We start from the raw sequence: 23603 nt of genomic DNA, 5'->3' as shown, positions 1-23603 counted from the left end.
CATCATCTGCTATCGGTTCATCGGACATTCAAGGATGTGAGGTTGATGATGGAGGAGTGAAATAATCAGTCCTGCAGAGGAGACGATGACAACAAGGGGTATCACAGCTCTGGATGAGACCGACAGACACATCTTGTTTGGACCACAAGGAGCATGTACGCCCGAGGGACCGTGTATGTCAGGGCACAGGACGCCTGTGGGTCCAGAAATCTTCTTTGTGGTGTCACACCGCATAGAACTCTTTGTGTGACTGCAGCAGGGACGGTGGATGATGGAAAGTTAGATGGGAGGGAAGGAGCTGAGCGTACAGGAGTTCGAAAGAAGGGTGTGAATGGACGGGTGCGGAGCTTTGAGGAGATCCCTCACACAGGAAGGAGCGGCTGGGTCAACTTGGTGAAGTTCTGGAGAGAAGATCGTTTCCGGCAGCTCCACAAGCACATGGAGAGGACTTTCAACTCCCTCGGCCCCATCTATAGGTAGCAGGAACATACAGGGATGATGTCGAAATGTTTTAAAAAAACAAACATTTAAGAGCAACAAATGAGGTGCATGCTGGGAGTAGTTGATCACCTCAAGTATGACACTACTGGTAGAATTTGGAGCAAAAGTCATCAAGGTTTTCCAATGTGTTTATGTTGCAGTAGTGCAGATATGTTCACACCATAGCCTTTCTGTGTGTGTCTGTGTGTGTGTGTGTGTGTGTGTGTGTGTGTGTGTGAAGGGAGCACGTGGGCACCCAAAGCAGTTTGAACATCATGTTGCCGTCTGACGTCGGTGAGCTGTTTCGCTCAGAGGGCCTGCACCCTCGACGGATGACCCTGCAACCCTGGGCAACACACCGAGAGATTCGCCAGCACAGCAAGGGAGTGTTCCTCAAGTCAGTACCAAACTGTGTATATGTGCGTCTATTATTCATGTCGTGGTGACATACTGTAAATCTGTTTAAGCAGTCACACTGTGGGGACTCACCTCCCTTTTGGGGACAAAATACAAATCCCAACTATGTAAGTCATTACATTTTAGGGTTAAGACTTGGTTTATGGTTAGGAAAAGGCATGTAGTAGTTATGATTTAGGTTTGGACAAGTCTCATTGTATGAATGTAGTCACTGTGATGGAAACAATGTGTGTGTGTGTGTGTGTGTATAAGAGCATCACTTGTGCCACCCTCATCTTGTTAATTTTTTGGGGGGTTATTCAATCAGTTGTGGAAAGTATTCAGCTAAACTCCTGTTAGCTTTTACATGCAGAATATTAATGTGGTTGTAGCAAATTATTCTGATGGTTTTTGTTAGTAGAAAAATCAGCCAATTCCAGTAAAAACCGGAATTCTGTATTCTACCAGTATTCTACCAGTCAGAAATGTTCAAATCTTACATATAATTTATTTAAAAGGGTACTAAACGTCTTTAGTACCACACTTTCATAAAGTCAAAAAGTCAAGTGTCAAAATTGGACCAGAAGAGATATCCTGATTTTTAGTCCCTGATGTAGGTCAAGCTGCTGGAATTCAACTAATAACATAATTTCTTTGGACTCACACTGCCCGTTAAATGCCCACATCTTTCAAATCCCATGTCCCCTTTTTGTAAAGCAGGCTTGATCTCATCAGTTATTAAAAGCCACAAAAGACAAGAAAACTGTTTTCAAAGGCTAAGTAGCTCTCACCATGATGAGTAAACTGGCCTTTATGCGTAAGCTTGGTTGATTTGACCTTTTTTTTGACATTTGAAAATCAATTATTTATTCTCATCATGGTCGACACAAAACTAACCCTAACCCAAGAGACAAAAGGACCCCAAAGAGGTATAAAACAACTATACAGAGATGCAAAAAGACTACACAGAGACACGAAAGGACAACAAAGTGACCCCAAACAATCACAAAGACACGGAAAACACCTCCACATAAGGTGGTCGTGTTGTCACTTTTCAGTCTGGGTGTCTTGCTTCTATTCAGAAGTGGGCCCATTGTCTCATAATCTATCCATGATCTTATAGATAATGGCTAAGTATTGTAGAAATAACTGAATGAGGAGGTAAAGTTGGGCAGAGGTTAAGCATGCTTGATACTGATAGGGAAGCAGACTTTGACACAGCACCTCTATACTTTATGAATAATTAAGTAAAGGAACAGCATATCTGCTTCAGAAAGGTAGTCAGTTCCTTTGCTTCACAATGACTGAGCAGATTTGATATGGGTCCACTTTAATTTCTTGCCCCAAATCTTCCCTCCACAGGAACGGTGAGGAATGGCGAGCTGACCGTCTACTACTCAACAAGGAGGTGATGATGAGTGCTGCCGTGAAGCGCTTTCTCCCCCTGCTTGATGAGGTGGCGAGGGATTTCTGTGGAATGCTGCGGGCGAGAGTGGAGAGGGAGGGAAGAGGCGATGAGGGGAAACGCAGTCTGACCATGGATCCCAGTCCTGACCTCTTCCGCTTCGCACTTGAAGGTCAGGGGTCATCACCCCCAGTGATTTGTGACCTGTGGTTTCTTTGTAAGATTGCACAGTTGAAGTATACATGAATTCCTGTTTTATTTGCACAGAGGCAACACAATTCTGGCTTTTGATCTCTCTGGGAAAAGGTTGATAAATGTAGAGAGGTGCACAAGGATCGGGGACATCCCACCTCTTAACACCTCACGTCTCCTTTTCATCCAGCAATGAGCAACCTGTGGGACGGGAGTGCCTGGATTAATGCCAGCTGCCTCTTTTGACAGGCTTTCATTAATCCTAAATATCAGCTCTCTGGGTTGCGTCACGAATGCTGACGTAGGCTGTGACAATGTCTCACGTCAGGCGAATTATACAATCTACAGGAACATCTCCCCCTGCGAAGATCTCACTGCTTCTGCTCTGTCCGTTTTCAATTTTAAATGTTCTCGCATGAAAACCAAACCTCATTTTAACCTGAGGCGTATCTGTCGTTAACATATTATAGATGTAGGAGGTCAAGGAGAACATGCAGCCTTAAAAATAGAAACCCCAACAAAGATGATCAAAGCTCCAGCATTCTTTCACCAGGTCTGCTCCTGTAACGTGTCCGTCTGCGACATGCCACATTCCCATGTGTGAATGCTTATGTAAGTCAGTGTGCTGTACACTTACATGCATCTGTGTGTGTGAGAGAGTGAAGGTGAGGGGAGGGTTAATGACTTTGAGTCGTGCTGGTTTGCTCTTAATGGACCACAGCACACAAAGCCAGGTGTAGGAATAGACTGCCTCTCTATTCCAGTCAGTGATGTGTAGTTAATATGACACAAGCACGTCTGATAGGGGCTGGATGTTTGGTGGAGGAGTGGCAGTTCCTCTGAGACCAAATATGCTCAAAATATTCTCACTGTGTGAAGCTGGATTGGAAAAACATAGAATATTTACTTGCACTCACTGACAGAAATGTCTTTTTGGATTTTATTGGCTGGTCATGCTTCACATCTTAAATTTAAAACATGAAAATATGAGTCAGGTTTTATAATCTACTGTCAACCAGTCATCCATCATTTGGTAAAGCTTTTATTAGTACCTAGAAATACACCAGTTATCGCTCACCCTCCTATTAACCCTCCGCCCCCCTGTAGCCAGCTGCCATGTGCTCTACGGGGAGCGTATTGGCCTCTTCTCCTCTTCTCCCTCCTTGGAGTCGCAGAAGTTCATCTGGGCCGTGGAGCGGATGTTGGCAACCACTCCTCCCCTCCTGTACCTGCCCCATCGCCTGCTGCTCCGCATGGGCGCTCCCCTGTGGACCCAGCATGCCAGTGCATGGGACCACATCTTCAGCCATGGTAGGATGAGCTTCAAGCATTCACTGGGCACCTAAATCAGGGAATAGTGGATTGTTTCTTTATCTAACTCTTCAATCAATTTCAGTATTCCCTTTCAATGCTCCCATCTTACCTGACTCTGTCACCCTGTCCTGGTCTTCTTCCAGCGGAGGCGAGGATCCAGAAGGGGTACCAGCGCCTGGCATCCTCCCAGGATGGAGCAGCTGGAGGCCAGTACACCGGAGTTCTGGGCCAACTCATGGAAAAAGGGCAGCTATCTTTAGATCTCATCAAAGCCAACATCACTGAGCTGATGGCTGGAGGAGTCGACACGGTGTGTGTGTGTTTTTGTCTTCTTCGGCCTGCATTTGTATACCTTACCCTAACTGATTCCATGTCACGTCTCATCCCATCCTCTCTGCAGACAGCGGTGCCCCTGCAGTTTGGTCTGTTTGAGCTAGGCCGTAACCCAGAGGTGCAGGAGAGGGTGAGGCAGCAGGTGAGGGCATCATGGGCACAGGCTGGGGGTGATCCTCAGAAAGCCCTGCAGGGGGCGCCATTACTGAAAGGCACAATAAAGGAGATTCTCAGGTAAATAACACTCAATACACATCCATCTGTGTATGACCTGATTTAAATTTTTTATCAGTGGATGGAGTTTGATCATTATAATTTTCCCATAGAACTTTTAGGATCTCTAATCTAAATGTAAGCATGAAAGTTCCTTCATCCAACTCAACGTCCTCTTACTAACCTTTCCAGGGCTTAATTTCCATCAGTGGATGGAGTTTACACATTTGTCCTGAAGATCAGCTCAGTAGTAGGTTACCTTTGTCTCATCCAGACAAGAAGTTTTAAAAATGCTATGGATGGAAACATCCATAGACTGAGCTATGGTAAATGTATTGGTCCTTTCTAGTCTTCCGACCACTAAAAGCGCTTTACACTAAATGTCATATTCACCCATTCACACACATTCATACACTGCTGGCAAAGGCTTACGTCCTAAGTGCTTATCAGAAACAGAAACTAACATTCAGACACATTCACACACCAATGGTACACAGGAAGGACACTTTGACATGGAGGAGTGCTGGACTTCCAATTAGTGGGCAACCCACTCTACCTCCTGGGCCACAGCTGCCCCAAAGCTCCCAGAAACAACTGATGAAGATTGTGAGATACGTACTATGTTTCAAAGTTCTAGAAAGAGTGTGTAATTGGACTTTGAGTGTTGTTGTTGTTTTTTCAAACTACTATTTCCAAAGTCAAGAAAGAACTTTCATGCTTAAAGTAACTTTAGTACACGATGACAATTCAACAAGGCCTGCGATGGACTGGCGACCTGTCCAGGGTGTTCGCCCGATGTCAGCTGCGATTGGCTCCAGCCCCCCGTGACCCTGTACGCAGGATAAGCGGTTGACGATGGTTGGATGGATGGACACTTTAACAAGATAGAGACAAAAGCTTGTGCTGCAGTGATGCAGATTTTCTTGCAAACAAATTTGCAATTGAGCTGATTACTAATTGCTAACACATAGTGAATGAAGTACATTTGGGGCCCCCGAGGATCTGCAAGCTAAACTGCTTGCAATCTCCTTTACCATGAAGCAAAACCTATTTCTGTGCCATGAAAACAGGCTTTAGCTGAGGTGATGGATGTGAAATGAGAAAAAAAAAGTCTCCTTCAGATCAATGATGTGAGCCGGGGAACAGCTGTCTAAATGTCTGTTTTGCTTCCATCACACGTTTTTCCATCAACAGGTGCACCCCTCAAATATCTGAAATGAGAATTGATTACCCGTAATCTTGAGTTTGTTTTGAGAGTGAGTCAGAAGTCAAAGGTAACATCTAGAAAACTGTTTGTTTGTGTTTTGCGGCAGGTTGTATCCGGTGGGAACAACAGTGCAGCGGTATCCGATCAAAGATATTGTTCTTCAGAATTACCACGTACCTGCTGGGGTGAGTACATACTCATTTCTGCACATAAACACATTCAGGTACATTCACCTTACTTCAGCGTGTTTGACCGCCATCAACTCTCCCCTCAGACCATGGTCCAGGTCTGCCTTTACCCCATGGGAAGGAGTGCGAAGGTGTTTGAGGATCCGCAGCGCTTTGACCCCGGCCGGTGGAGCGGCAGCAGAGAGGATGGCCAAAGAGGCGAGGGGGCAGGGTTTCGCTCCCTGGCGTTTGGATTCGGGGCGAGGCAGTGTGTCGGAAGGAGGATCGCTGAGAACGAGATGCAGCTCTTGCTCATGCATGTGAGTGATGGCAGACGAGAAGGAGGATGAGGATGGAGGTCGGAGAGAAAGGATGCAATGTAGAAGCTGATGTTAGGTTATAACAGTGGTTCTAAAACTTTTTCTGTCATGCCCCGTTTTAGAAGACAAAAAAGGTTCAAGCCCCTGTCTCCAGCAAAGGTGAACTTTTTTTTTATCAATTATTAACAACATGGGCAATTGAAAAAACTAACTAACTAAATATTCAGGTTCAAGCCCTTTTTTTTTGTTTATGCCACCACATCAATCATATTTATGCAACTTTAGGTCTGATCAGTTTTCATGCAGTGGCAATATGTTTGTGTGAAAAATAATAATTTTCCAAATCAGATTTTATGTTTTGTGTGTTTTTGGATCCAACACGTTGATATGTCAAAGGGAAAATAGTTTTTCAGGTCACATAGATAATGTTCTGAAAAAGAGATACTGAACATTGGCATAGTAAACTTGTTTTTAATGTGGTATATAAAGGCAAAAGTGTACAGAAATGGCTGAAATAACCCAAAGCTCCAGTACTTTGATGTAAAAATACTCCATTAAAAGTAAATGTCCTGCATTTAAAATCTTACTAAGTAAAAGTATAAAAGAATTATTAAAGTAATAGTAATTGCTTTGATGAAAATAGACCCCTGCGACTCATTACATTATCCTGATGCCTCAGGGCAGAATTTTACTGTTGTAGCTGCTTGAGGTGGAGCTCAGTTCAAGTTTATTTGTTTTTTTTTACAGTTAGTGTGTTTAATCCAGTGGTTAACAAGAGGGATCAGATCCCTTCCAAAAAGCCAATTTGTATTCATTTTTAAGACTGTACTGTTTGCTTCTGTTGTGGAATATTGGATAATTGTGCTACCACTGGGGCCCCAAAGAGTCTTTTAAATGAAGCCATCAGAGAAGTTGAGGGAGGATCTCTTTTAGTGGAACTGCTAACAAGAAAAAGTTTTAATTATTGCTAAGGGATCACAAGCCAAAAAGACTGGGAACCACTAGCTTAATATTTAACAGTGTATTGAATAATGTGTTTTTAATGTATCTATTAACATTTCACTCTGAATTCTAGTGGAGTAGAAGTATCAGGTAACATAAAATGGAAATACTCAGGCAAAGCACCAGTAGCCCAAATTGTACTTAAGTAGCCTACAGTGCTTGATTCCTGGTGAGTACAGCATAACTGTGATCCTTCTTAACACCCGCTCTGCTAGTTCTCCTCCACTCTGTCTTCACGCCTCCATCACATCTTATCACACACACCCTGCCTCCCTTCATCCTCCCTTCTCCTCTCTCCTCCCTCTCTGTCTAGATCCTGCTGAGCTTCCATCTCAGCGTGTCGTCCTCAGAGGACATCAAAACCACATGCACCCTCATCCTCCAGCCTGAGACTCCGCCACGGATCACCTTCAGCAAGCTCTGACACAGGAACACACAGAGAACAGAGTCATGCTATCAACATTTAACATGTTTAATGGCACAGTTTGTCTCCCAATCTCCCAAACATCATAGCCAGATTCCTGATTATTCTCTCTGAAGCTTATACTGAGCAACAATTTGCATTCATAACGCTGATGAATAAAGAAGCATTTCCTCCTCCTGTTGTCTTCATTGAGGCAAAAGCAACGGTAACAGCGCTCTCCACTAGATGGCGCAAAAACTCACACCAACCCATTCATTTGCATGTGTCGCACTTGTCCCTCCTCACCATTCAGTCTTCGCCTGCTTCATACATGCAACAGGTTGGTCACTTTATTTCTAAACATCTAGACTTTACAACCTTACTTCACACTGTGACTTTGTGCTGCGTGTAAGGACTGTGCGCTTATACCAATACCTCTTTCTGTACCCTGCTGTGTTTTTTGTGAGATTGTTAATTTTTCAGCTGTATATATTTCCTGCTGTTTATTTCTGTTACTCGGCCAGACATCGATTTCCCTTCTTGTTCCTTTTCTCCCCTCGATTGTTTGCAGAGGAGCTCCATAAAAAGACTTAATTTTTCTCCTGAAACAGGCGGCTGACTCACAGGTTAAGTTTTTGATGTTAGAGGCTGAAAGGTGAACATTTTAATACTTATGTATTCTATTATTGTTTTATTTGAAGTGTTACAGAGTTGAGTTGCGGATCATGTTGTTGCACTTTGGTCTCCATGCGTAAAACAGACCTTTACTCCAGTCTGGCAGGTAGGCCATGTGCAGTGGTGCGTGCTACACAGAGCAGAGGGCTGCAGGGTAAAAAAAAAAAGACAAGAAAAAAGGCAGGGTACATTTTCTCTTGTCAACTCAGGAACAAAGGTCTGTTTGTCCTTTGGCTAACGATTTACACGTCTGTCAGCCCGGGCGTGACTATACATGCAGGAAATACAACTTTGCATCTCCATGCACTCTTAGAAAGACCAGAAACTTTGAGTGAACTGTGTTGAAGACTCATCATCTACATGCGTCACCTCATTTGTCAAAGTCTCATAAGCATTTAACATCTGGATCCTAACCTGTCCACACACCTGTCTCTAGACCCTAGAACTAAATTTAGACCCTGGTCCCTTTGGTTCCTCCAAAAGTTCCTAGTTCCGGGATATAGTTCCTTTGGTCAAAAAGGAACTCACTGCACGTAGCTTAAGAATTCTGGGGAAAAAATGACTTTTTCAAAGGATCAGAAACTCACATCAAGAACCTCAATCTAAATGTGCATTAAACTCCTTTTGATAATATATCCTACTTTCTAATAAATCATCCTTTCAAAAGGGGTTATAAGCTGTAACAAATGGCTTCTAAATGATTAATAATTTACTTTATAGATAGGTTAAATAATAAACTGCTTTAGGGTTGCCAGGTTGTGGCCGGTGTTTAATCTTCTATATTATGACACTTTCTTTGGCTTTTAGCTCTGTAGTTCATCGCGTGAATTCTTCCAATGGGACTGTTTACCGTAGGGCCTTCTGGAAGCGCTGCAGGCAATCTCATTTTAATAATAATAATAATAATATATATATTCTTTATTTATACAGCACTTGTCATAACAGAGTTACAAAGTGCTTTACATGGTTGAACATAAATTAAAAAACATTTCAAGACAGAGACAATTTAAAATTATATAAAGTTAAGGAAATAAGATTCCACAACAGTGATACAATAAAAATGGACATATAAGACAAGGCAGAAATGAAAGGCTGCACAAAAATTAATAAAAGGCTATTTTTGTAAAGGTATGTCTTGAGAAGTGATTTAAAAGATGTCACCATATCTGTAAGCCTCAGGTTCTCAGGGCAGGGAGTACTTGCAAAAGCCTGGTCACATTTGGTCCTGAGCCGGGGTTAAGGAACAGCTAACAGAGGATATGAAACTGCGCTCTGGTTCCTAGGGGAGCAGCAATTCAGCACTGTAGCTGGGAGCAGAACCATGAAGTGCTTCAACAGTGATCAATTCTAAAACTTACAGTTAACCAGTAAAGGGAGGCTAAAACCGGACTGATGTTATTTTGTCTTCTAGTGTTGGTCGAGCATCTGCGTCTTGTACCAGCTGAAGTCAGGAGATCGTTTTTGGGCTTAGCCCTGAATACAAGGATCTGGCAACCCAAACTTTTTTCTTCTTTAGGCTTTTAACATATATTTAAAGCATTTACTAACAATTTATTAACAATTACAAGCAGTAGGGTTGAGAATGATGAGCCTGAACAGTGAAATATTAGTAAAATGAAATATTTTTGAGGGGAACCTCCTGAAAAAGTCCTTTGTTCTCTGTACCCCAGTTTGGGTGACACAATATCAGTTAATTTGGTCACGCTCTTTTGAACAATTCAGATGTAGAGATATGTGTCAGTAAATCAGTTCAGCTTATATAACTTGGGCTGCAAGTTTTCATTATTAATTACCCTGTTTAATTGTTGTTGTTGATGTCGTTGGTTTTTAACAAATTCCAGATAAATTGTTGTCTAAAAAAGAGATAGAAAAAAGTGAAATAGAGTGACATTTTCCTAGAGCCCAAGGTGACATCGTCTTCAAATGTCACGTTTTGTCTGGCTGACAGTCCAAAACCCAAAGTTTTACAACAATATAAAAAAGAGAAAATCCTCACATTTGAGAAGCTATCATGTGGAAATTACTCAGGGTTAGGATAACATAATCTGCAGCGATACAGCAGAAAGTATCACTTTGTACTGTAGGTCACCCTGATAGTTTAATGTCATCACTGGGCTATTGACATAAAGTTGTTCCATTTTTAGCATAATTTTGGCCCAGTCAGGCTCAGCCACCTACGCTGATTCATCCAAAATCACCAGTCTGTTGCAAGCGGTGGACTCTAAATGGTGTGAGTTGGAGGAGAGATGAAAGGGACAGCTGAGGGGTCAGAGGGTAAAAGTGAAGGAAAGTCACTGAACTAGGCTTGTTCAAGTGACACTGGACTTTGAGAATGACAAGTGCACAACCTGAACACAGGCAAGGATAAAGGCAGAGGAGGAAATTTATACAATAGTGAATAAAATCCACGGAAATAAACCAAGAGAGGAGGAGGAGCTGTGCAGTGGATTTGGATCTTCAAAGAATTTATGTTTTTGTCTAAATGGGTAAGTGGACCAATTATTTTCATTTGTATTGTGGCTGCAGAGCAAGTTTACATTATCATGCAACAGCTTCAGCATGATTCATGAATTAATCTGATCACAAAAAAATTACCTTTTAGTGATCAGATTAATAATTAAATTGAACTAGACAAAGGAACTGTGTGCGGTTAAATCAGTGTATGGTAATCTAGTGGCTAATATCGGTGGTTATGCAGCATCAAATTCATATAGTCATATGCATGGCTCAGCTGCCCCTTTTTAACTTATCGGTCCAATGACGTGTCGTTTGCTAGATCTGTTTGATCTTTAGTGCAGGAGGACAAACGTACTCACTGATCGACCTAGATTCTGCGCGAGGTTTCAGCCTGTTAAAAGGGAATTTTTCCTTGCCATTGTCATCAAGTGCTTGCTCATGGTGTACATTGTTGGGTAAATAATATTACAAAGAGTTTGGTCTAAACGTGCTCTAGATGAAAAGTGCTATAAAATAACCTCTGTTATGAATTGGCACTATATAAATAAATTTTAATTGAATCAAGTGCTCACATGCACTCAGACCTGCTTTCATGCAGAAAGGTGACTCTCTGCAAACAGGTCACACCTGACCTCTCTTATCAGTCATAAATCCAGTTCATTGACTGATGTTTCGCAGCTGTCTCTGACCTAATGTCTGCTTTATTTATAGTCAGCTTTTCAGTAACAGGTACCTGGCTGCTTGTATATATGTGTGTGTGTGTTTCCATGTGTACGCTCTGGGATGTGTCAGAGGAGGATCTCAGTGGGACACGTAATGATGTGTGCAGCGGTGCGGCAGAACTGGGTCACGAGGAAGTGGAGAGAAAAAGACACGAAGAGAAAGAGAGAGAAAACACTGACAGCTACCGAGTCCACAGGATAGAGGAACTGTGCATGTTCACGTTATCCTGCAAAACCTCCAGCCACCATTTTCATCAGGGAGTTTCCACTGCATGCCTCAAGCTCCTCTGTTTCTGCATGTCCATTCATCACAAAGGGCTTCAATTTATAGCACACATTTAACTTTTATTTTTACACAACACTTATTAAAAGATTGATAACCACGGTCTAAACAGTATGACATGCTCTGCAGAAATAGCAAATTCCTTTTTTCCCATTATAGATTAATAGAAATCTACCATGTCATGTTCCTCCTTTCTTCACCTCGCCCTCCAGTCTTCCTCCCCACCCCTCCCCTCTCTCTCTCTCCTTCATCCTCACCTCTTCACTCCTGTTGTACCGTTAGCAGCGACCTTGTCTGTCAGGCTCTCCTCTCATTCTCCTTACCTCTTGTCTTTACTCTCCCCTCCCCTGCGGTGGCAGAAATTGCAGACTTGACCGGCTGTGACATCCTTTAAAATGGATGCCATTGTACTGGCTCCAAGTATTCAGCACAGGTACCACAATGCTTTGCATGAAGGACACTTCGGCTCCATTTACTGGTTTTTATTGTCAGGTTTTTTGCAGCATTGGTGGTGTCACTGGGATAGGGTGTTGAATGGCATAACATACTGGTGTCATCCCAGTTTGAGTAGAGAAACTGTTTGAGGGTTGTTTGTGGTAGATTCGTTGATTGTAGTTATTAGTAGTTTTTAGAAAATTATCTACACTATCAAATAACTCAACATTTTTATTTTAAAGCTGCTGTAATAAATATTTTATAGTAACAGTGACACACTGTGTATAATTTTAAAGGGGTCGTTCGTAGTGATGATAGCAAAAATAATCGTAATAAAAGTATCTTTCAGCTCATTTTGGTCTCTAAGGAAACCAAACCAGAGCTAGAAGGAGAGTTATAATTGGACTTACATTAACTTTAGTTTTCACACTCTCATCTATTAATTTGTCATTTGGTTGTGGAGAATATGTTCCACTGTGGTTTTCAGGATGTGGCTGAACATGTAGCTCCTAAACTGACATCTCAGTTTTCTTTACTTACCTTTTTCAGTAGAGAGGGAGATCATATTTTATTTAAAATGAGAATATTTTCTTCCTCCAGCTGTCTGAAATACGGCATTTCCTACTGGAAAGAAGAAAACGTACATAATCTATATGTTTCCTCTGCTCTCACTGCACATTAATTTTTATCCCACCTCTTCACTCTTAAAATAAACTAGTGTTGTTGTTCTTGTTCATCATTAACACAGATATAACACTTTTTTTCTGTTTGAGGCGTTTAGTTCATTTGTATTCACAGGTGGATTTGGCAGGAGACTTTTCATGACAGATTTCACCCCGCTGACAATATTTCTCTGTCGCTACAGCTCGCATCAGGCGCTACTCTGAGGTGATGACACTGCCGGACTCTTTCATCCAGCGCCAGCAGCTGGACGCCAGCATGGCTGACACCTTCCTGGAGCATCTCTGTTTACTGGACATCGACCAGGAGCCAATCACAGCGCGCAACACTAGCATAATCTGCACCATTGGTGAGTGTGACAACCAGCCACAGTCTCAGTTTCAAGTTTGTTTTCTGGCAAATGTTGTTTATCATCGCTGGCGGTCTGTCAGACAGCCAGCTCCTGGGTGCTGGGTAGCCTTCAGTGTGCTGGCAGGGTTTCATTCTTGGCTGTGGCGCTGTGGAGCTCTCTGCGTTTCTTCAGCCCAGAAAAAAGGCAAATAATTAGAAGGAAATACAATATACAAATTGCCTCTTAGTTAATCCAGCGCGTCGACTCTCTAGAAACTGCTTTTGGTTCCTCTCAAAGGCAGGTGTTTCTTTACTGCTCACAGAAGGGCTTCAAAGTATCAGGAAAGAGTGAAAAAAAGGCACATCATAATTTTCCAGAATACAAGTTGACATAGGCCTTTTCCATTTGCTTATGTTGTCTTAATGACATGCCAAAAACCTATAAGGTATTCAGTTTACTGTGACAGTACAGTGGGAAATCGTCACATTTGAGAAGCTGGAATTAGTAATTTTTGTTTATTTTTGCCTGAAATATTATTCAGTTATTCAATACTGTCAATCAATTTCTTGTTTCAGCACAGTTTTAATGTAAAACGTCCTTTCTCTTATTTCTTTTCCTTTCAGGTCCTGCCTCCCGATCAATCCCCAAACTCCAAGAGATGGTCAAGGCAGGAATGAATATTGCCCGTCTAAATTTCTCTCACGGCTCACATGAAGTATGCAGCAGCACCCGTGTTTCTCTGTGTACCGTCTCACATTTGCAGCACTTGTAAGGACAAGTTTTGGTCTTTCTATCAGTCATGTATTGGTTTTCTGTCTGTCAGCACCACGGTGAAGCCATCAAAAACATCCGAGAGGCAGTGGAGACGTTAACTTCTGACCCCTTGTATTATCGGCCGGTTGCCATCGCCTTGGATACGAAGGGTCCAGAGATCCGCACCGGATTAGTGAAAGGGGTAAACATGTTATGCTTCATCTATCAAACTGTCTAAACCTAATCAACCAGTCACATTCAGTCAGGTGTAAGAGATGTTGGAAATATGTCAGCTGCTTTATATCATCATCACTTTTTACAGGTTGTTACCTGCTTTGTTTTTTTTTGCAAAACAACAACTTGTTGTGTGTCTCTTTCACTTATTTATCATCACCTTACTGTGTTGTTCTCTGTGTTGCTGTTGCACGCCATCTACTTTGCTGAACAAATAACTCCAAGCTGCTGGAAACCTCTTCATGCCTTGATTAGCTTAGAAAATGCTCCGCATGATGAGCTGCACACAGATTCTTGCTTGTAGTGTGTTCCCGAAAGTCTGTGTAGTAGCTTAATTGGAAAATAAAATACAGTAACAAACACGGGTGTTATAGGATTGTGTGTTAATGTTGTTCTAAAATTGTTTATATTAAATATTATCTATAAATGATATTCTTACCAACTAATTCCAACGTTTTACATATCATGATTGCTGATGCCATTTAATTTCTTGCATGCTTTAGCAGATGATATTTTACATTAACAAGAAGAATGTTGATAACAGGAAGGATAACACACACTCTAAAACAAAAAAAACAACAACTAAAAAACAAGTACACTGAAGCGTCAGCAAATAGACATCAACAAATTATTGGTAGAAAACAGTGGACAATTATAAACCTGTACAGTTATCTGTCACGTTATCATCATCACTGGCTCTTAAAACCTGTGATGTGAATTACCAGAACTATTAAGCCACAAGCATCATAAAACACACAGGCTTGTTGAAGCTCAGCATGGCATTAAATCAAACACTCACTGGTTTAGACAGCGTGTGGAGCTCAAGCCGATATCAGCCCCGCGCAGGTTGTGTTTTTGCGACAGCAAACCGGTGAAAGATTCTCTCTCAGAACCAGAAAGGCAAACATTTGATCTTTGTTGTTTTTTTGTTTGCGCTCCACAGATAGTGGTATATCAGCATGCTATAGATGATAACATCAAAACTTGGACGGTTGCCACATTGTAATTATCACATTTCATTAAAAATTAATAGCACAGCATAAATCACAGCATTTCTCACTTTGTTGGTTCATGCTCATGGTAAACAGTCTGCAGGACAGTTTTTATGTCCATGTCTGTGTGTAGACACATTCCTGCAAACACAGTAGCTCAAAACAGTACTTGGAAGAAACTCTCTACTTGCCCCACAGGTTTCACACACAAAGATGATTTCCTCAAAACAACTAGTAGGTAATCAACAACACCTTCCATGCATTTGAAAAGACATAAAAATGCTATTTAATGCTTTACTCAGGATTACTTTCTTTCCGTTTTGTGTTTCTGTACATGTGTGTGTTTGTATAGAAAGTAGAGGAGGAGGTGGAGCTGGAAAAGGGCAGTCATGTCCGAGTGGTGACAGCAGAGAGTGATAAAGACAAGACAGACGGGAACATTATCTGGGTGGACTATCCCAGCCTGCCCAAAGTCATCAAGAAGGGAGGCAAGATCTACATAGATGACGGCCTCATTGGACTCAAAGTACTAGAAACAGGTAATACACTTTTGGTTGCAAAGTTGTTATGTGGCAGCATGCCTGTAATGCTGCTGCTGTACATCTGCATTGAAGTGCTACTTCTTTGCCTCTTATTGTGTTGTTTTATGATATGTATTGTATAGATTTTGCAATATAAGTGCATCAATATATATAATAAAAGAAACAAGAAAGAAAAAAAGATAAATCCACATAAGCATCAAAGCCAGTGTATAAGTACATATATAAATACGTGTTAATTTGGATTCATATGTTGATGTTTGCTGACCTTATGTGAACGAAAAGACACAAATTTGCCCGTTTTCCCAATGGAAATATGGTCACAAAAGCGAAGTTTGTGGGGAATAATAACCATTTATACTTTGAGGCAGGCTCCGACTGGGTGGATACGGTGGTAGAGGCTGGTGGGGTGCTGTGCAGTCGTAAAGGCGTTAACCTCCCTGGCTGCGACCTGATCGGCCTGCAGGCGGTCAGCAAGCAAGACGAGGCTGACCTGAGGTTTGGGGTGGCCCAGGGCGTGGACATGGTGTTCGCCAGCTTCATCCGCTCTGCCCAGGATGTCAAAGATGTGCGGCGAGTTCTGGGGGCACCCGGACGAGATATCAAAGTGATCAGCAAGGTGGAAAGCAGGCAAGGGGTTCAGAAGTGAGTCAAGGAAAATACTATAAATAAAACTATTAAGGCACATTTAATAAGCTTCACTGTAGCTGGAGGCAGTGATTTCTTAATGAGGCTGCGACGTGACTTCCAGCGCTCCTGTGGACAGACAGCTGTCAGTGATGGATGGACATATGTCAGCTCTGGATTTTACACATAATAAGCGATCCATGTGGCTGTCTGTGTGAGCTGACACTTAATAGATAGAATTTAAGTAGTAGCTCTCTTGTGTCCATTACTTATCTCTCGGTTTCTCTTACTGCTCAATATGTTTTCAGGATCCAGAAGCAAGTGAGCAAAATCCTGTTTTCACAGGTCAAGACCCGAATAATTCTCTGCTTCCTCGTCCCTGCTCACTCCTCCTCTTGTGCTCTTTTCCAACTCCCTCTTTTTTATCCCGAACTCTCAATCCTTTGCCTCCGAACCCCCCACTCCCTAATCTCTCTGTCAGTTTTGAGGAGATCCTGGCTGAGAGTGACGGCGTGATGGTTGCCAGGGGCGACCTCGGGATTGAGATCCCTGCGGAGAAAGTCTTCATCGCCCAGAAGATGATGATTGGACGTTGCAACTCTGCTGGCAAGCCTGTCATCTGTGCCACACAGGTCAGGGACGAGCACATACACAAACACACACACAGCACAGCATGCAGAAATGATCAAAAATGCAGATTTAGACGCTAACCATGTTATCCAATCAAATGTCAAATGGGTCCAAGTAAACTAACATTAACAGCCACACATTAACCCCGCACTCCTACATAATGTACTGCACAAACACACAATTTCTTGTCCAATAAATTTATTCTCAGAAACACACACACACACATACTCTCTTTCACACCCCTCTCCCATTACACACACACACACACACACACACACATGCACGCACACTCCTGCAGCCATGTTGAGTCACAGTGCTATGTCTTGTTTATGCTACAGCTCCTGACTCAGAATGACAGCGTTATAGCAGGTTTGCTACTCGAGACCCGAGCCCACAACCAACTCCCACACACATTCACTAATCTGCATAAGCAGCAGCTTCTTAACTACTAGGCTACAAAAATGCAGCCTCTCAGGCAATGCTGTGAGCTATCTTCTTTCCCAACTGTCTGGCGCGCTTATTGACTCATAATACTGGGTCCCAGGCATGCCAATAATGATCTCGCCTGCTGACTAAATTATCTCTCATTTCTTCCCCCCAATGCTGTCCATCCATCCACAAAGCCATTAGCTACCTCTCTTCATTCTCTCCCTAAAACCTTTTGTCTGACATTAGTTTCTCATCTAGGACAAAAGTGGATGTACAAAGTGGTTTGTTTGTATGGATTAATTGATCGAATCCCTTTGCAGTGCCCTAATTATGACATTTTGGTTGTGGTTAAAAGACCAATGTGAAGCTAATGTATTGTGTGTGTATGTGTGTTTGTAGATGCTGGAGAGCATGGTGGCCCACACACGGCCAACCAGAGCGGAGAGCAGTGATGTCGCCAACGCTGTGCTGGATGGAGCCGATTGTGTAATGTTATCTGGGGAGACCGCCAAGGGACTGTTTCCTGTGGAGGCAGTCGCAATGATGCACTCGGTGTGTGTTTCTGTGTGTGCAAGATGTCCACTCTATTACATCTGACTTGGAGTCCTCTGATAACCCTCTACCCCTCTGTCTCCCCCACACCCTCACTCCTCTCTGGCGCTCAGATCTGCAGGGAGGCAGAGGCAGCCATTTTCCACCAACAGCTGTTTGAAGAGTTGCGTCGCCTCACTCCTCTCTCCTCTGACCCCACAGAGGTCACAGCCATTGGAGCTGTAGAGTCCTCCTTCAAATGCTGTGCTGGAGCCATCATTGTCCTCACCACCAGTGGCAAGTGTGTACACAAACCTATTACCACAAACAAATATATGGTATTGTTAAAGGAATAGATTTGCTTTCTTGCTGAGAGTTAGACATGAAGATCAATACAACTCTCATATCTGTACAGTAGGCTATATATGTAGCTACAGCCAGCAGCAGCCTGTAAGCTTAGCTTAGCACAAAGACCGTCTGTCCAAAAACAGTCTGTCCAAAGGTAACAAAATCCACCTACCAGCATTTCTAAATCTCAGTAATTAACACATTGTATCTTGTCATTAGTACAAAAAGTGTATAAATGACCTTCGGACAGAGCCAGGCTAGCCGTTTCCACCTGTTTACAGTCATTGTGCTAGCTAACCGGCTGCTGGCTGTAGCTGTAGCTTTTATACTTACCGTACAAACATCGTTCTTCTTATTTAACTCTTGGGAATAAGCGTATCTCAATAAAAGGTCAAACTATTCCTTTAAGGTTAGGAAATGATTGTGATTACTTAAAATAAAAAGGTCAATGTGAGGTCTGCAGCAGGATGCAAACTCCAGTCTCCTGCACGGAATTCAATCTACATGCCCATTCACACCTTAACCTTCCACGTCTATACATATAGGGGACACCACTTCCTGCATTACCACTGAATGGTGGCATTGGACACAAATCATGAAGAGTCATCCAATATGAACATAATTTGTAATAGGACACTGGGATGCATACACATACTGGACGCATTTGTGGAATTGTTAGACCTGAGTAATCACTCACAGTTCTTGAGTTTCTCTTCCTCCCTGGACAGACACACAAGCTCTTTTAAAGCTGGAGCGACAGTTGTTATTTATTTATCCCAGAGCAAAGCTACAGATTAAATATTGCCATACTGTTCCCTGCTTTCGCATCCTTTTACTACAATGTTTATGGTGTGTCCTGTTATGTTTTTGTGTATTTTGAATTTTCTGACTGCTTGCTGTGTAAATTAACTACCTGGCAAAATAACAGTTTCTGTTCTTTGCACAAATGCACACACACATACTTGAGATATGCTACACATATATACAGTAAATGTGTATTTTAAATGAGCACATATCTATATACACACATAGGCATAACATAGGGTGACAAATTGAAGGGGGGAAAAAGGCCAAACAGACACAGTTGACCTTGATTTTGGATCAAGATGGCAAGGAGACAAGACTAAGTGTCTGCAACGATGCTATCAGCTCTGTGAGGCCAGCAGTGCTTTGAGCTAAGTGCTAGTGTAGGCATGCTGATATACTTACAGTGACAAAGCTAACATGCTGATTTTTAACAGGTACAATGTTTACCATGTTGAACATCTTAGTTCAGCATGTTGGCGTAGAGTGTTGGGAAGGATTCTTTGGAAATGTAGGTCACCGATTACAAGTTACCCTATTCATAATGTAATAGTAGTAACTATATCAATTACTTGAGAACAAATCAAAAGGATCAGAATAGAAAATCATAAGTAACTCTAATTTAATTACACATTTTTTCCTAGTAACTGTAACAGATTACAGTTACATTTATTTTGTAATTAAATTACGTAACTAAATTACATGTAACTAGTTACTCCCCTAGTTACTCCTTTCTAATATTTGCTAATTAGCACAAAAAGCACAGTTGAGGCTGATTGCAATTTATTCTGAGGGAAGCATGAATGCCTGTACCAAATGTCATGGCAATCCATCCAAAAGTTGTGGAGACATTTTACTCAAAGTTAAATGTCTAACTCATGGTGGCGCTAGAGGAAAGTCAGAGTTTCACCAAAGTCAAATAAAACAACACTTTACTAAGACACTTTATGTTGCTTTTTCCATTAATTTGGCACCTAACTGTACCTTCTCGCCTCTTCAGGGCGGCACATCTCCTGTCTAGGTACCGCCCTCGTTGTCCTATTATTGCCATCACCAGAAGCCCTCAGGTACAGTCTGCTGAACCAGCAGCACATTTGTCTTGTCTGAAATGCAGCTAATTAGTTGATTTGTCACTTTTAAAAACTGCACAATGTGTGATACAGTCAGTATTTACTCTCACTGCAATCAGAGGTTAAAGGACAGGGTCAGATTCAGAGTAACACATCTGGACTTGGGGTGGACACTGCGGATGGTCAGATTGAATGTTGTCTGTCCAAACCTTTATTTTAACAGTAGAAACTCTCTTAGAGCAAGTTCTCTTTTGCAGGAGTGTCCTGTTGACAGTGATATACAAATAATATGTTTGAACTAGTCATGTGATAAAAACATTTCCAGCAAGAATATAAAAAAGAAAAAACAATAAAACAAAAATGATAATGGATACAAGAGACAAATAATTACAGAGACAAAGTTATCAGTTGTAACACCAACTGCTGAAAGTGTTTCAGTAATAGATTTGATAGAGGAGGATTAAAATAGGCATTTTGTGCCCACTTTTGTCCAAAACATTATATTTCCATAAATTCACACATTTTTAACACTGCCGGGAATCAGAAGCCTACTCACACATGAATTTTAGTTATAAGGTATGTCTTTTCCTGAGGGTGAAACTAGAGGAAAGGCCACGGGGGCATGAAGATCAGACAGGTGTTTCCCCTTTGCAATATGTATGTGTTCAACAGCATTCTGCCCATTACAGCGTATTCAAATGTAACATTTGGGCCTGATAGTGAAAGCTCATAAAGCTTTCAGGATGGAGTGGGTTAGTCTTCTGGGAAGCATGAATGTATTTATTTATTGTATACAAGTGGAAACTCTCGCCTGCTGGTGGTGCTTGAGGAAGGGGATCACCAGATAATATTGTTATTCTGAATATGTCTGGCCTTGAGATTTTGAGACAATCTTGTCACGGGCCAAAATTTCAGTGGCATAGATCAGTGGGTCCCAACCTAGGGTATTTAGATTTTTCTTTACATTTTTCTTAAATGTTTGCTGTTCTTGTGAAATACTGGATACTTACATTTCTTTACGTCTCTAAAAATCCTTGAAACAATCTAAGATGGGAAATCATTGTTTGTTTTGACCATTCATAACCTTTGAAGCATCATCACATACTGGAAACCGCTGCAATAAATAGGTCCCAGGGTCATTGTGGGCTGACAGACATTCATCACCATATAGGCCCAACAATAAGCAGTTTAAAAATCAAATAATAATAAAGATTCATTCTAATGTAACAAAACCCCGAAAGTAATGCTGAGCCTTCACAGTCGCTGTCGTCTCCCTCAGGTGGCCCGTCAGTCTCAGCTGTTAAGAGGAGTGTTTCCTGTCCTCTTCCACCCGCTGCCTGCTCCTGTCTGGGCTGATGATGTAGACAACAGGGTCAACTTTGGCATGGATATAGGTCAGTGTGTGTGTGTGTGTGTGTGTGTGTGTGTGTGTGTGTGTGTGTGTGTGTGCATGTGAGCTGTTTGGATGCCTCCATTAGCCTGCTTATTTGAATGCTATGATACTGTCTTACTCACACACCCTCTCCTGTGAATCTCTCCATCCATCTCCTCAGGAAAAGCAAGAGGATTCTTCAAGTCAGGCGACATGGTGATTGTTGTGACAGGCTGGATCCCAGGGTCGGGTCACACTAACATTATGAGGGCAGTCACTGTCCCGTAACAACCCTACCTTACTTGACTGAGAGCCAGTGTTAAAGCCTCTTTAACGCAGATATAATGTATAAATGTGATGAAAACCTGAGAACCTTTAATAAAATCAAAACCACTGTCACTGATAGATTAACAAAAGCATTTTTGACAGCAGCATCATTGTTATTTAAACTCAAGGTTATGGTAAGGAAACACTTGTAATTGGTCGCACGAATGTTGAATTTGTGTTGAACATGCCTTGAAAGCTGAAATACTCCCTCCAAATAAAACTTGAATCATTAACTTGAACAGTCTCTGTTCAGTCTCTTCTTTTCATCTCTGTTATTTGTGTTTATTTAAAAATTTTAATTTTAAATTTAAAAAATTTAAAAATTAAAAACAAATAATGTCTCTGTGCATGCCATCTTCGAAGCATATCTTATTGGTAGCCTTTATAGAATTGGAGATACCGCTTTCATTCCTGTCCATAGTCCTGAGCTTATCTCTGTGATGGTGCAATTCTTTCTGCTGTTGTGAGCAATTCGATGCAGAGATGACGGGTATTGAACTACACCCTTTTGTCCACGGAGATAACCCAGATGCCGACATTTGCCTACTGTTCTCTTGTAAACGAATTATATCTGTTCCTCGATGGGGCTTTCTCATGTCTGAATATCCTTTATGTGACTTCCTTGCCTTTTTCTGCAGCTATCATCCTTCTTTGGTGTTTCCTTTTCAGCTCTATTGCACCTAGACTCCCCCTTACTTAGATTACCTAGGCTATATTCTACTTCTGTCTGTAATATCCACATTCACGTGAGCTCATTGAGCAAAATGTATGGAGACAATGCATTTAGAGCACTTAAAGAACTATATTTTTACTTATATACTTCCAAATTCTTTTAAAAAAATCATGTAGAAGAAATATATATACAAAAGTACTTATTATGCAGAGTATTATTTTATACACATAGGCCTACATATAATTGTATTGTTTTTTATTATTGATGGTGCATTAATATGTAAGTAGCAATTTAATGTTGTAGGTGGCTGAGATGACGCTGATTTATTGGATGGATACATCTATGCATCATATTTTATACTATAATAAGATCCATATGTAGGCTAGACATGTGTAATCTGCAAAGTAACCTGTAACTATTGCCATCAAATAAATGTAGTGGAGTAAAGAGTAAGCTAAAGTATTTGCCTCTGAAATGTAGTGGAGCAGAAGTATTAACTAGCCTATAAGCTAAAAATCACATAAAGCACAAATAGCCTACCTTATAGGCTACTTCACTGTGTTTGTAAGTATACAGCTTTTTCTAGGGGTAGCAAATTACTGATTGTGTATTAACAGAAAACTTGAAGTCTTTTGAAATTAGCAGCTATTATATATCAGCTCTGGGTAACATAAAAATAGAATTCATTACACCAGAAGTAGCCTTTAAAATAGGCTACTTAAGCTTTATCATCAGGTTGGTTGGACCTCACGCTTTGTTATCAACATAATCCTGTTGTATTTCATTCTCCACTGGTGTCTTTTTGTTCCGTTTTTCTGTAACTTGTAACCTTTGTTGAAAAGGCTTGCTCTTTTTTCCCGAGATTTAAATAAAGTTTCATCATCGCTCTCTCCATCACGCGCTCCCTCGTCTTATTGGTGAGAGAGGATGACGCGCGACCTGTACCTGCGAGGGATGGGTGCGTGTTGCGCCGGCCGGGCATGCGGCCTTGGGGGATGGATGATGGGGATGCGGATGCCATGGCAACAGGCCGATTAGATCCAGACCTTTATATACACATTTATTTATTTAATATGTCATTTGCATGCGCTGCGCGCCACTGAGAGCGTGAGGGATCGACCTCTGACTGCCGAGTCAGAGTGAGAAGTGAATTTCAGCTTTTAACAGGACTCCATTGGCTCTGAACGGTCTTTGAATGAGCTGCCACCTTCAACGCTCAACAAGTTGTTTTATTTTTTAAGGAGGCTTTTGAATTCGT

General features: G+C 41.6%; 2 protein-coding genes across 4 annotated transcripts; both read left to right on the top strand.

Moving 5' to 3' along the window:
• The first annotated feature begins 51 nt into the window (after positions 1-51).
• On the top strand, positions 52-7627 carry LOC123967924 (cytochrome P450 11B, mitochondrial). Of its 2 annotated transcripts, XM_046044292.1 has the most exons (9): positions 54-476; positions 722-877; positions 2239-2453; positions 3581-3784; positions 3931-4097; positions 4188-4354; positions 5647-5725; positions 5815-6027; positions 7343-7627. In XM_046044292.1, exons 1-9 carry the CDS (start codon positions 154-156, stop codon positions 7451-7453), a joined length of 1635 nt encoding a protein of 544 aa, XP_045900248.1. In that variant the 5' UTR covers positions 54-153; the 3' UTR covers positions 7454-7627. The 2 variants fall into 2 exon arrangements, with proteins under 2 accessions (XP_045900247.1, XP_045900248.1); XM_046044291.1 differs by having other exon boundaries at positions 52-476; positions 3931-4354.
• A 36-nt stretch (positions 7628-7663) lies between these two features.
• On the top strand, positions 7664-21911 carry pklr (pyruvate kinase L/R). 2 transcript variants are annotated; one of them, XM_046044289.1, is made up of 13 exons: positions 7664-7772; positions 12870-13034; positions 13640-13731; positions 13840-13971; positions 15194-15229; positions 15348-15534; positions 15906-16179; positions 16643-16793; positions 17620-17772; positions 17886-18052; positions 19904-19970; positions 21253-21367; positions 21527-21911. In XM_046044289.1, exons 1-13 carry the CDS (start codon positions 7679-7681, stop codon positions 21631-21633), a joined length of 1740 nt encoding a protein of 579 aa, XP_045900245.1. In that variant the 5' UTR covers positions 7664-7678; the 3' UTR covers positions 21634-21911. The 2 variants fall into 2 exon arrangements, with proteins under 2 accessions (XP_045900245.1, XP_045900246.1); XM_046044290.1 differs by lacking the exon at positions 7664-7772 and adding an exon at positions 11895-12002.
• Positions 21912-23603: the final 1692 nt, after the last annotated feature.

Source organism: Micropterus dolomieu, linkage group LG03, assembly GCF_021292245.1.
Source record: "Micropterus dolomieu isolate WLL.071019.BEF.003 ecotype Adirondacks linkage group LG03, ASM2129224v1, whole genome shotgun sequence".
In the NCBI taxonomy this organism is placed as follows: Eukaryota; Metazoa; Chordata; class Actinopteri; order Centrarchiformes; family Centrarchidae; genus Micropterus; species Micropterus dolomieu.
Note: the sequence above shows the minus strand (reverse complement) of the source record. Positions and strands in the feature narration are given on the sequence as shown.